General features: G+C 44.1%; 1 protein-coding gene across 1 annotated transcript in view; it reads left to right on the top strand.

The window, feature by feature from the left end:
* Positions 1 to 13,216, top strand: part of MAML3 (mastermind like transcriptional coactivator 3) — a 162,139-nt gene that overhangs the window by 87,089 nt on the left and 61,834 nt on the right. The window contains exon 2 of the mRNA XM_058803438.1: positions 11,493 to 12,971. Coding sequence (XP_058659421.1) covers positions 11,493 to 12,971 — 1,479 coding nt within the window. The remainder of the gene's footprint in view (positions 1 to 11,492; positions 12,972 to 13,216) is intronic.

Below are 13,216 nucleotides of genomic sequence, written 5' to 3'. Positions count from 1 at the left end.
CCTCCTTTATTTTCAGCACTGGTAAAGTCAATTGTAAAGTTTGGCTCAGTGTGAAACCTCCAACTTTCAGCATCTCAGCCCAGGATTAATTCTCCCCACCCCCAGCTGGAAGGATTAGGGAGTCCAGGGGGTTCTTAGACTTTTTTTCCCCTCCCATAAGTTTGTAGGTAGAATGATGTCCAAAATACTTTTTCCTCATGCTCCTGTACTGAAATAGCTTTTGTTTTATGCTTAACTGGAGCGCTGCAGTCATTAGCTTACCAGCTGATAAGCTGCAGTCATTAGCTTATCGACTGACATCAGTGCCTGCACTTGCTTCTGCAGGACCACATAACATTTTTCTGATAAGATCCTGACTGCCATGTTACTGGGAAAAGACCCATTCGTTTTAGAGCCAGTTATTCCCTCACTTTCTGTACCTGGACATATAAATCATCTTAAAAAATAAAAGGCAGCTCCCAGCAATGGCTCATCCAAGGAAGAACCACCAAAGACTTTATGTGGAGGGAGCACCTTGCTGCGCTCCCAGGTGCTGAGCTGCCTGATTTACCTCTGTAAACTTGCCTTGGGAGGACTGGAGTCAGGAGAGGGACAGAGAATGGGCCTCTTTTGTGCTCTGCAGCCCTGGGCTTTCATAAAGAAGTGTGTTACTGGCTCGTCCCAGGAAAACCTACGGGTTTGCTTTCCTGCAGACACCCACTCATCCTGCAATCTACCAAAACCATTTAGTAGGAGGTGCATTGGAGGAGGCGTTTATAGCCAAACTGTAGGAAAATCATTCTTCTTCAAATCCTTTTAAGCCACAAGAGCAAAACAACATTTAAATCCGTCCCGACTCTTACAAAATGCTTGCAAGCCCATACATCTTGGTTCAAAATGCATATTATGTTTGAATTTTATTGCCCAGGCTATTTGTTATGTGTTTATCCTTCCTAGTAAACTTTCTTTTGCTTTTATGAAACAATATTGGAGCCCTCCAGTGGCCAAACTAATCATTCTGAGGAATGGAGTTCAAGTTCTGCCAATGAGGTTGATTTTTTTCCTTCCCTATTAAAAAATTAATTTGGCGATCTTTTTATATTCAGAATTTATGTGGAGTTAATTTGAGTCACAGCATCATTTGTGAAAAGCAAGGAAACCTAGGAAAAATAAAAAATAGTCTCTTTGCCTTTCTAGGATCACCATATTTTTATTCTTCTATATTTTCAAAAATTTAAGGAGTTTATGGTTTAATTAAATTCTATTAGATTTCATTTTCAGAGAGGATCCCATCATATGTACAAGGCAGAGAAAATGCATTTTGAGTACCATGACAATTCACATTTCCTTAAGTGACTTTTATCAGTTCTGTCGCTCTTTATCAGTGATGTGACTGGTCTGTTCTCTGGCAAAACCTAATTTTTCAACAGGACATCACCATTTGTTTCAGGGGCCTCAGCACATTGAAGATTTTGGCCCCAAGGCTCTTGGTCATCTGTGGCTTTCACTTTCCATGTGAAATAGATACTCTGTATATTTGAAAAAAAATAGCTTTTAATTACATTGTATGCACTGGATATTAGTGAGAGGAGTTCTCTTTGGGAAGGATGTTGGGTTCCTAACACCTAAATTTGCCTATTTATGCCTCCTCATGTTTAATGTGGTAGTTATTGCAGTCCTTCCTTCTTCCAAATTGTAGGAACAGTCTTTCAAAATCCAAAATCAGATACTGGTAGGTTCTGGTTGTGTTGGAGCTGCAGGTTTGGGTGGAGGGGGGGGATGAACAGGAGAAGAGGAGAAATTGGAGGAATTGGTCAATTGGTTATCTTCTGACTGGATGACCACAATGTGGCATTCAGTCCATGTTCAAAAAGCACTAAAGCAAGGGATTAAAGTTGTTATTTTGCACCAGTTTGTCTTTATTTAGGGACTACTGAACATGAGTTTCTACCACATTGCACTGTATAGCTGCTGCTTTGTAAAATCATATATTATCACCAAAATGCTTCATAACAGGACATTGAAAGTCTCATAGAGGGAGGGTTCTGTTTGTTTTATTTCAGTAAAAATCTTTTTAAGTAAAAATCTTAAAAATCTTTTAAAAATGCACCACACTGCATTTCTTCTGCAGACACTTGGGTATAGGAGCAGTTGTACTGGGTCATCTCAAAGGGGAATTGAGCCCAGTGTCCTCTCAGTGAGCAAGTGGAGTGTAAGAAAGAGAGCAGGCACACAGTCAACCTTCCCTGGCACATCTTCCAGCTACCCCAGGTCTGAGAGGCTCTTGCTGAGCCCATCTGCACACAGTTTGCTTTTGCAGCCCCCTGCGTACGTGGAGAAGGTTTCTTCTTGTTCCTGAAGAGTGGGGTGAAATGAGGGAAGCCAAGGAAGCAGCTGTAGCAGCAGCTTCTTGTTTGCACTGCATATGGGGGGCATGTTATGCAAATCCCTCTCATGGGCAGTAGATGGAATTCCTGGAGCAACCCTAGGCTTTGTCTCCTTTCATGCTTTTCATGTGAGTTTGGAAATCGCTGGAGGAGATGAATGCCCTGCTCCAGTTCACCTTTTGAGGAAACTGCTAATGAGGTCAGTATTCCTCGTGGCTTTATTTGAGACCGTAAACACCAGCAGCGCTGGGTAAAAAGCAGCTGGAAAGGTGGGGAGAGGTTGTTTGAAGAATATGAGCATGCAGAGGCTCCTTGGTGTCACAAGAATGTCCTAGGGCTGCCTTGCCTCATGCAGCCACAAAACATGAGGCTGCACAGGGCTCACGCTGCCCTAGACAGAGAAAATTTTGTCTGGTGGGTTGTGCTGCTGTAGAGAGATGTTGGGAACACTCAACGGGAAAAATGCCTGCTTCAGTTCCAGGCACCGCAGTCCTTTCTCATCCGCAGGGAGAGGAGAAGGCTGCCACTGCTTCACTGATGAGTCAGGAAAACCCTCTGTGTTTACAGTGTTGGATGTTTCTAATATGATTTTGCAGGTCTGAATTTGGAGTTTGGCAATATCAGTTTGGGTTTTGGGGAAAAAAAAGGAAAGAAAACAGTAATGACTTGTGTCCCCAGATACAATGAACTCATGGGGCCCTGCAAATCCTGCAGCCATCAGGACCCACACTATTCAAGGTTGTTCTTGGCCTCATATCATCCACCTGGCATTGAAAAAAAGTCAGTCTCAGGCAGCTGTGCCTTTTAAAGCTGGGCCCTTACTGTAATTCCCAAATATGCTAATTGCCAGGCTTTTATTTTCATTTGACTGTTTTGAAAAGCTTAGAAGAGAGGAAAAAAAATAAAGGAGTTTTGGAAATAGCCCTAGGAAAAACCTCAACCTGCTGCCCATGTGATTTCCTTTAAAAACAACATTTTGTGCTGTGTGAAATTATCACACAGCAGATTTGCACACAATCCTATATGTCCAATGTCTATGTGATTTTATACCATTTCTTTAGCATGTTTGTTCATTGTTACAGTTGTTACTAAGGTTATAATAACTGTCATTAAAGAAGGAGGAAGTGGGTGCTTACCCCAAAGCTTGGTTCCCTGTGTGTCTAATTAAAAATACTTTTTTGTTTCCCCTCACTACAGACTTTGCTTAGACCATCATGGTTGTAACACTGTTCACTGTTTATCTGGGATTTAAATTTATATGGTTTACTTGCCCATATTTAGGGCAAATCTGCTGTGCAGTGCTGTCTGGCCTTCAGCCCATGGCAAATAGCTCCCAAACCGTGCTCAGAATAATTCAGAACATGTCTGGGGCATCCTATACAGTCCTTTGATTCCTTGAGTCTCCACAGATCTTCAATGACCCTGCTTTTTTTTTTCCCCAGTACTGGCTATAACTTGTTTGAAATCAAAAAATGAATGTAAAGTGGAGTTGTTCCATCAGACATAGTGTCTATCTCTGAAGAAATGCGGATGCAGAAGAAATGGCCTTATCAATGCCCCCCTAATTCCTAGTGAACTTAATGGGGTTCACCCTGAGCCATGGGTTTTGTCCAGGAGCCTTTCAGAACTGCTGCTGCCTGTGTTCTTTTAAAGAGATGTGCAAAGTCAAGACCATCAAACAGTTCCTGCATTGCTCTCCTTTCCTAGAGATGGATCAAGCTGACTGTGCTTATCATGGAATTGTTTGACTGAAGAAAAAAGCTGTCTCTGACAGCTTTTCTATTTTGGGATTTTCAGTTATTTGATTTTGGTTTTTTTAAATGATCAGTAGCTTAGCACAAACTTATTTCCAAACTCATCTGTCCCATGTTGGATTTTTTTTTTCCTTTCCCCAAAAGACATGTCTCATTACTATGCAAACAAATAAAATGTAGAAAAAAATATTATTAATTACCATGCAAAGCATTCATTTCCCTCTCATTCCCCCATGCTTGGGTCTGCTTTGCAATTCTTACTGTATCATTAATTGTTCAATCTGTACTTAGATAACCTGTACTCCTTTAAAGGTATTTGTCCTTGCAGGGAAATCTTCAGCTGACCTAAGTCCTCGGCCAAGCTGCCTGTTCAGGGAACAGATGGGAAAAAGGAGGCTAAATTTACCATTTTGTTTGCAGCACAGTATGACTTATTCACAAGATTTTTCTTTTAATGTGTTAGTTGTGGAAATCTGTTAATTTGATATTTAAATTATTTTCAAGTGGAAGCTTCATTTATGGTGTTACCTCAAGAGGGTGACTAAAATCTGTGGGCTTGAACAGGTACAGTGTGTAGACCATGTGGCTCTCATTTCCTTCCTTTTCCACTTGTATGAAACACTTTGCTTCAGAAAGCATGAACTTGAACTTAGCCATGCGGAAGAATGCCTGGAATGACTTAGCCCACACTGATTTGAGGAACTGGAAGGTGCTGCCTCATGCACCTATGGAACACGTAGCTCTGTTGCCATGAGGTGATGTGTGTTGGGAGTTAACACCAGTGATGTGAATGTGCAGGAAGACAACTGTGCCATTTCTGCTTTCAGCCTTCTGTCCAACTGCTCTCTGTCTGCTAGAGGTCATGCACTAGACAGGCTTCGGTAGTAACAGAGATCCAGCAGGAACTCACAGTCCATGGCAATCTGTGGTGCCATCAGGGGATTTCTGTCATGCCTTCACCATCTCTTCTGGCTCTTCCTTCAGAGTTTCTCTGAGGATAGTCTGCAGTAATATATTATGTATGTAGATTGTGCCAGGGCAGTATTTTGCAAGCAGCTGGAAGATAATTTGCTTGCCCCAAGCATAGGAAGGGCTTTTCCCTTACATCAGTCAGACAAGGTTTTGGTCTGTCAGTTCTGAAGTCAGGAATAGAGCTCACATGCTGCTGGTGCCTTAATGACAAGGAGAGCAGAGCCTGTGTCACAGAGCTGCTCCTCCTTTGCAGAGGACAGGAATGCTTTCATGTCCCACATACCCCTTTGCTAGGCAGCCAGGATGCCATCAACATATTCACTAGCCTGCTACAACTTGTGCTTGTGCAAGGATGGACTGGGACAAGATTTTTCCCGGGAAACCATTCCAGTGTCACATACACAGTTTAAAGAGCTGCTGAGTAGCTGTGGTGCATGTGCAGCTGCACCAGGTGTGCTGTTTTGCTTCTTCTTAGTTTAAAACACAAGAGGTTCCTGCATTTCTTTTCAATCCTGATATGTGGTAATTTGGGAGGCACAGCTTTAATAATCTCCAGAGTCTGCTTTTTATCATTACCCTCTCTTCTGTCCAGATACAAAGCAGATTGGAAAGGGTGAAGACTTATCAGAACAACTCCCAGACATGTCAATTGGAGGCTGCCTGACTAAATTCTTATAACATACCCTGAAAAAGCAGCTCGTGCCATCTGCAAGGGTGAGCAGGTCTCAGCTGCTGGGTGAGAGAGGCAGGAATAGGTACTGCCAGCTCTGTAGTTCAGCTTATAGGCTCTTACACCTTCCTGAGACTTGCACAAATGGAGCAGTGCTGGCACTGCAATGAGGTCACTGCTTTGCCAGTGTTTACCCCATTGGGCCAAAGCAGGATTAAATGAGACAGATCTCTGCAGGACACTGCAAGTGTCATTGGGAAGCTGCTGTGGAGCTGGTGGGCTTAAAACACTGGTGACAAGATGTGGCTGTACCTCAGGCAACATTGGCTTTTGAATGGCAGTGTCAGAGGTGATACAGCAAGGAGGTGCATGCAAAAAATCCTTTCAAAGGTTGAAGCTGAATTTCTGGCATGCAAATGGCAATGCTGATTATTCCTTACTGATCTTAGATGCTGTCATGTCAAATCCACTTGCTTAGTGTCACTTCATAGCCACCCCTGGGACACTTCCGGAATTGTTGATAGGATTTAAGCACAGCACAAGAAGTAAGAAACTTTGCTCAGTCTTTAGGGTGCAGGCTGGAGACTGCTGAACTGGGGGGGTGTTTGGCAGAGCTCATGGTAACCACTCCCTGTTGGAGGTAAGAAATACCAAGATCTTTCTATAGAAGCTCTAGGAGAAGAAGGGAGAAGAAAGAGGGGGCAAACTCAGGAACAGACACACTGGTGTGTTGCAGACATCTTTTATGAAAAATCCTTTCCTTAGGATTTTTCCTCCTGAGAAGCTGAAAGGCCTCAGGAACAAAATGTAAGCAATGGTTATCTGCTGCTGTGGAATGCAACAGGTGCATCTGGGATTGGTCTCATGTGGTTGTTTCTAATTAATTGCCAATCACAGTCAGCTGGCTCAGACAGAGAGCTGAGCCACAAACCTTTGTTATCATTCTTTCCTGTTCTATTCTTAGCCAGCCTTCTGATGAAATCCTTTCTTCTATTCTTTTAGTATAGTTTTAATGTAATATATATCATAAAATAATAAATCAGCCTTCTGAAACATGGAGTCAGATCCTCCTCTCTTCCCTCATCCTAAGACCCCTGTGAACACTGTCACACTGTTGGGAGGGAGAGTAGAAACCCTAGAGGAAGACCCAAGACTTTAATTCATTTCATAGAAAGGAACTGAAGGTCATGGTGACTGGTGGGCCAGACTGATTCAACATGAAGAACTGAAAAGATCAATTTTTAACAGAAAGAGTCTCAGAAGAGCATGTGGAAAAGATAATAAGCCCTGTTTTTTGTAACCATGCATATCCTCTGAGTGAGATGGACTTTGGGCTTTGGCTAGTTTCTCTGCTTTCCCACCGGGAGCAAAGATAACTCCAGAGCAGGGCACATTCCAGCAGAGCTGGGAAGCCAAGTGCACCCAACCTTTCAGAATTGCTGCCCTTGTCTTGTACTGAAGCTGCTGGAGCTGCCCTAGGCAGAAGAAAGTCAGTGGCTGCATGCAGCTGGTACACAAAAACACCTGCCAAAGTGACAAAGTGACATCAGCCTCCTGCTCTGGGGGCTCAGAGGAGCAGTGGACCTGTGTCAGACCCTGTGAACAGGGCATGGAGAGAATTTATCCTCTCGGCTCCCCACCTCGCCCTGGTTTTTGTGCTGTTCTTTGAGGAGCAATGAAAGGATGTTCTGGTGCCACAGCCTCAGTCCCTGCCGTGCGCTGGGGCTGGAGCAGCCGCCCACCAAGGCAGCTCCTGGTGGAGGATGGGCCCGGCTGTTGCTATAACAACTGCACCTCTGTCTCGTTCCTTTTGAGAAATGGATTGCTGCTGGGAGATGAAGCGCAGCAGCCTCTCCTCACCGATGAAAGCCCTGCCACAGCCTCCCCACACGGCCGTGCATCTGCTGGCCCTGCCACGGCCTGTCCGAGTGGCGCTGCCCAGGGTTTCGGGAGCAGCTTCTCCTCACCGATGAAAGCACTGCCACAGCCTCCCCACACTCCTGTTTATCTGCTGGCCCTGCCCAGGGTTTCGGGATGGGCTGCATCCCACTCTTCAGCTCGGTGTGTGTTTGTGTTTCGGTGCCCCTGCCTCTCCTCCAACCGAGAGCCATTTAAAAAGTCAACCTGCCAAAATCTGACCTTTTCTCAGTCTGCGACTAGAGTTTTTTCAATGGCTTATAAAGAACCCATAGTCCTGCTTCCCCCTCTTGTGCTTTGGGGTAGAAAACAGCAGTGAAATGAAGATTCATCAGCCAAGTATTTTGTGTGAATAAAGCTAAAAGCTTATGAAGCTGAAAGGGAAGGGGGTTGTTTTATTTCAATATTTTCCTTTGATTTTGATATTTTCCTTTTGTTTTTATTCTATGTGTCAACAATCTTCTGTTCCGAGACATAAATCTCTCAGCTCCTGCTAATATCTTCACAATGCACACCATAAAACATGCACAAACTGTGTGCTTGTACTAAAAAGGAGAGGGAGGGTACTTTAAAAGGTACTATTTCACTTCAGGGATTGTGTTTATAGAGGGAAGGGGAAGTGCTGGGGTTTTAGTCTAAGACACTCCGGAATCCTGATTGTGGTAAACTGTTTGCCAGTATATATGCTCAGTGTAGGATATCCAAACCATTCAAGAGTTCATATGATGATTGGGAATTAAATCAAGATATGAAAAGGAAATCTTTCATTAAAATCATTTGATAAGAGTATTCCTGTGTTGTACCTCAAAAAAAGGAGATACATTTATTGTCATGGCTCCCAACTCCCCCAAAATGCTGGAATCAAGAAGCTTCCCCAGCATGTTGCCTTCTAACAAACCTTTCACGTTAAGTCTCTGTCTACCTACAGTTTTTCAATGAGCAAACAAAGAAGACAAAAATATTGGTGCCTGTTAGCCCCCCAAATCCAAAAGCTTCTGAAGGAGAATGATGTGGATAAACAAACTTAGAATAGATTTAATTTAATTTCTTTTTACAAAAAGGCACGACTTCTGTATGTTTCATATTTCATAGAAAATAGTTTTCATGTCAAGCTGCTTTTTGTTGTAATGCATAATAACATGATTATGAATATTTATATACTGGGCTAAAGTCACTGTCTATTTGTACAGGGGGACATCCAAGTTCCAGCACATGATGAAACTTTAGGAACTGATATTTTTAGGGCTGGTTATTTGGTTATTTTCCACTAGATAGTTTTGATTCTTTTGGAAAATTCTTTTGAATTTGTATATTCATATACAAATAAGGTGATAGATTCAGGATAAAATGGTAAATGTTTTAAAACCTGGAAGTGTGAAACCATGTAAAAGCATATCACTCTCACCAATATTTTTGTAGAGTATTCATTCAAACTTGCAAACATATGGAGTCAGTTCACTTGTATTCCTCAGGAGATAATCACTCTCACTGGTCCCTGCCTTGTCATTAGGGAATTTTTTTCCCCATATTTTCCTTATAGAACTTTACTTCATGATGAGAAGCCTGCCACCATGTCCTGTTCTTACTTTATCCCAGCACTGGTCAATATGAAGTTGGGGTAAAGGGCCATGACACATTTTGAACATTTCTTCAAATCCCGGTTTTGCCTGAGCGTTCCCATTGAGCTCACTCTTGAGTCACTTGCTGTTGGGGGAATGCAGTTTTTCTGCTGTGGCAATAGGGACTTTGCAGTGTGATGGCTTAGGAGCTGAAATGGGTGATTTCAGCTGTAAATTGTGGGAGTGGCCCATTAAGGGCAGTATTTAAATATACTATTTTTACATTTACGTAAATATGCTATTTTAACCCATTACATCAACTGACCAACCTGTGCCAACACCTCACCATCCTCACCGGGAAGAATTTCTTACTAATATCTAACCTAAATCCACCCTCTGTCAGTTTGAATCCATTTCCCCTTGTCCTGTCACTTGTAGAAGTCCTTCTCCAGCTCTCTTGTACGCCCTCTGGGTGCTGGAAGGTGCTATAAAGGTCTGCCCTGAACCTTCTCATCTCCAAGATGAGCATCCACACCTCTCCAAATTCAGGATTTTGAGACCAGACACCGGAGAGGGAGCCCAGCCATGGGGCAGAGGCTGTGGTTACAGGGCAGCTGGTCTGTGTGGCACCACAGAAGCACAAAGGGGAGGAATTTCTGCCTGCAGGAGGCTTGGCACACACTGGCTTTGTGCAGGGTGGAACAGGCAGCAAAGTCTCGGCCATTTACGCCAACAGTGACCCACGGGGGACTCTTAGTTACATTTTAATTATTTTCCCACATTAAAAAGCTGATCTGCTCCAGTGAAAATCAAGGAGTTGATGGTCTGCTTAGACTCATGGCATTGCTTTTCTGCCTGGCTCTCTGCAGAAGAGCAGCCTCGCAGTAGCTTGGTGTCCCATGCACGCTGAGCTGTGGCTGCAGCAATGCCTGTGCTGGCCACATCCCTCTGCACTGTGTGATGAAAGAGGGGCAAGAGAAGGGCACAGCCTTCTCAGAACCTGGGCAAGATACGGGTTTGCTTGCCCATCTTATGCATGGGATGAAAGGGGGACCAGCCCTCTGGGAGGGGAGAAATAAATGGGATCTGGATTATGAGAAGAAAGAAGGTTGAGGACCTCTAGGTTAGGGAAGGGGTGGGAGTTGCACATCTGGGACTTTCCTACCGGTAAGAATACTTTAAAAACTGATAAAATCTTTCAGTATTTCGTCTTCTATTGTTCTAGTATCAAGGATGCAAGCGTGTCCTGAAGGCGTTTGCTGGAGCTGTGACCTCTTTGCTTCCTCCCCTCCCCACTATTGTTTTTTGCCTTAGTGAAGAGAGATGCTTTTTTTAGCCTGGTACATAAGTAAAGGACTCTGCTTGGGTGTGAGTGGGGAGGACTGCTGCTTGCTGCAGTTCTTTGCTATGCTTCTACAACCAGATTCAAAACTGATGTTAATACACTATTTTTTTATAAAATTCCTATATTCCTATTTATTTGCTTTTCTGTAGACTTGCCTGGCCATTATTTCTGTTAGCTATTTATGTTTTATGTTAGCTCTTAGCACATAGTCACATAGTTGATTCCTTTTTTTTTTCATTATTTGATTGAGTTAAAGTTATGCAAAGCACCTTCTGTTTTCTAGGGTGGATTTTTTTTTCTCCCTTAAAAGTGATTCTCAATGTGTTAGCCAAGAACATAGGGCTAAGCAAGTGAAACTATGCAGTTTTTTTTGTCAACAACACATTTCAATATAAGTAGTCAATCAATTATATTGCAGTTATTTTTTTAAGAAGCTTCTAGAAACTTCCAACAACAACAAAAAAATTCAGAGTGACTAGTAAGTTTTAGTGATTCCTTTTTTCTCTTTTTTTAAATTCCATTTTAAGACTCCTCACTGTGTTAGGCACACTGTTTAAATCTTATCCCTGTATTAGGCACTAAAATGTCAAATTAGTCAACTTGCTCCCTAAATTTCTTGGAAGCTAGCACAGATTCAGCTTGGAAAGCACAAACATATTTTACAGTTCTGCTTTCCTAGTCAAAGGAAGGTTTGGTTTGGGACAGTGGGAGGTGTTTGGTTGTTGGGGGGTTTTTAGACTGTGTTTTCAAAGTGATCAAGGCATAAGAATGAAATCAGAGAAACCTCCTAATCAGTTTTGAAACTTATTGTCACTGACTTGATGAGGAGTCTCTTGTCACAGTGCCCATGAGCACTTCTTTTGCATCTGCAAATGGTTAATTTTTTCCTTTCCTCTTGTTTTCTTTAAGCTTCAAGAGACAGTCAAAAGGAAGTTGGAAGGCGCACGTTCACCTCTCAATGGAGAGCAGCAAAATGGAGTTTGCGATGGGAGCTTTTCTCCAACCAGCAAGCGGACACGCAAGGATGGGCCAGGCATTGAGGCAATCAACAGCTTGCCCATTAATCTGCCTTTGCCTGCTGTTTCTCCTCTTCACCAGCTTGACATGAAAGCTCCTGTGCTCCTGCAGAACAGTGGAACTCACAGAAGTGGTCTGGAAGACTTGGGTGAAAACGGTGGGCTTTCTGAGATAAAGCTCCCTGTAAACGGCTGCAGTGAGCTGGATGATGGATTTAACATCCTGCACAACAAGGAGCTAAAGCAAGAGCCCCTGGATGACTCCAACTGCATAGACACTTCTGAAACATCTCTTTCCAATCAGAACAAGCTCTTCTCAGACATTAACCTAAATGATCAGGAGTGGCAGGAGCTCATAGACGAGCTGGCGAACACCGTCCCAGAAGATGATATACAGGATTTGTTCAATGAAGACTTTGAAGAGAAGAAGGAGCCTGAATATCCCAGGCCTGCCACAGAGACTCAGGAGAGCGCAAGCGTGAAAAGTGATCCATCCCATTCTCCATTTGCTCATGTCCCATTGGAATCTCCCCAGGTCAGACCATCTTCTTCCGGTCCTCCATTTTCCAACATCTCCTCAGGCTCCAGCGTTGCCTCAGCGTCCAGCGCGCCGCTGGCCCCGGTCCCTGCTGGCTCTCCAGCAAACTGTGTGGTGCAGTCCCCTCAGACCCCCGGCCAGGCCCACACACCCGGGCAGACGCAGGGGCGCTCTGGGAATGGCTTCCTGATGAGCGCGGCCTCGGCGGCGGCGGGCTCGGGGCCTGGGCCCAGCGCTGACCTGTCCCCGGCCGAGCAGCTCAAGCAGATGGCAGCCCAGCAGCAGCAAAGGGCCAAGCTCATGCAGCAGAAGCAGCAGCAGCAGCACCCAAATCAGCCCTCAAGCTGGTCACCAGGGGGGCCTCCATCTAGTCCCTACGGAGCACCCTTCAGTGCAGACAAACCAAATAGCCCAATGATGTATTCTCAAGCCTTTAACAACCAAAACCCCGTAGTGCCTCCTATGGCAAACAACCCCCAGAAGACCACAATCAATAACTACCTCCCTCAAAATCACATGAACATGATCAGTCAGCAGCCAAATAATTTGGTCACAAACTCCTTGGGCAAGCAGCCCAATCTGCTTTCTTATGGCAACACCAAACCTCTGACCCATTTCAGCACTGAGCTGGCTCAGATGATGGCCCCGGCGATGGCAAACCCTGGGAAGAACACCATGGTGCCCTACATCCAACAGCAGCAGCAGGCCCAGCAGGCACAGGTGCCAGCCCAGGTGGCACACCTGAGCGAGGAGCAGAAACGCGTGCTCATCATGAAGCAGAAAGGAATGATAAACCAGCCCCTGGGATATGCAGCACTCCCTGCCCTTGGTCAGGTAAGTGAGTGCACAACCAGAGGCTGATACAAAGGCTTTGACAGTGGGCCTCTTGTGTTGCTAATACAGAGTCTGACACCTCTTTGTGCAGTCTCCTCCATTCACCTCCTCTTTCTCCTGGAAAATATGGAATGTCATTGCAGATGCTTCTTGGATTTTTCATGTGGTATTGCAGCCTGATTATTTTAAGAACTGAAATTATGTTGCACTATGCTTCAGTTGTTAATTCAGTGTTCTCTTCCTGT

The sequence above is a fragment of the Ammospiza caudacuta genome, chromosome 4 (genome assembly GCF_027887145.1).
Source record: "Ammospiza caudacuta isolate bAmmCau1 chromosome 4, bAmmCau1.pri, whole genome shotgun sequence".
NCBI lineage: Eukaryota > Metazoa > Chordata > Aves > Passeriformes > Passerellidae > Ammospiza > Ammospiza caudacuta.
This window is presented reverse-complemented; position numbering and strand designations above follow the sequence as displayed.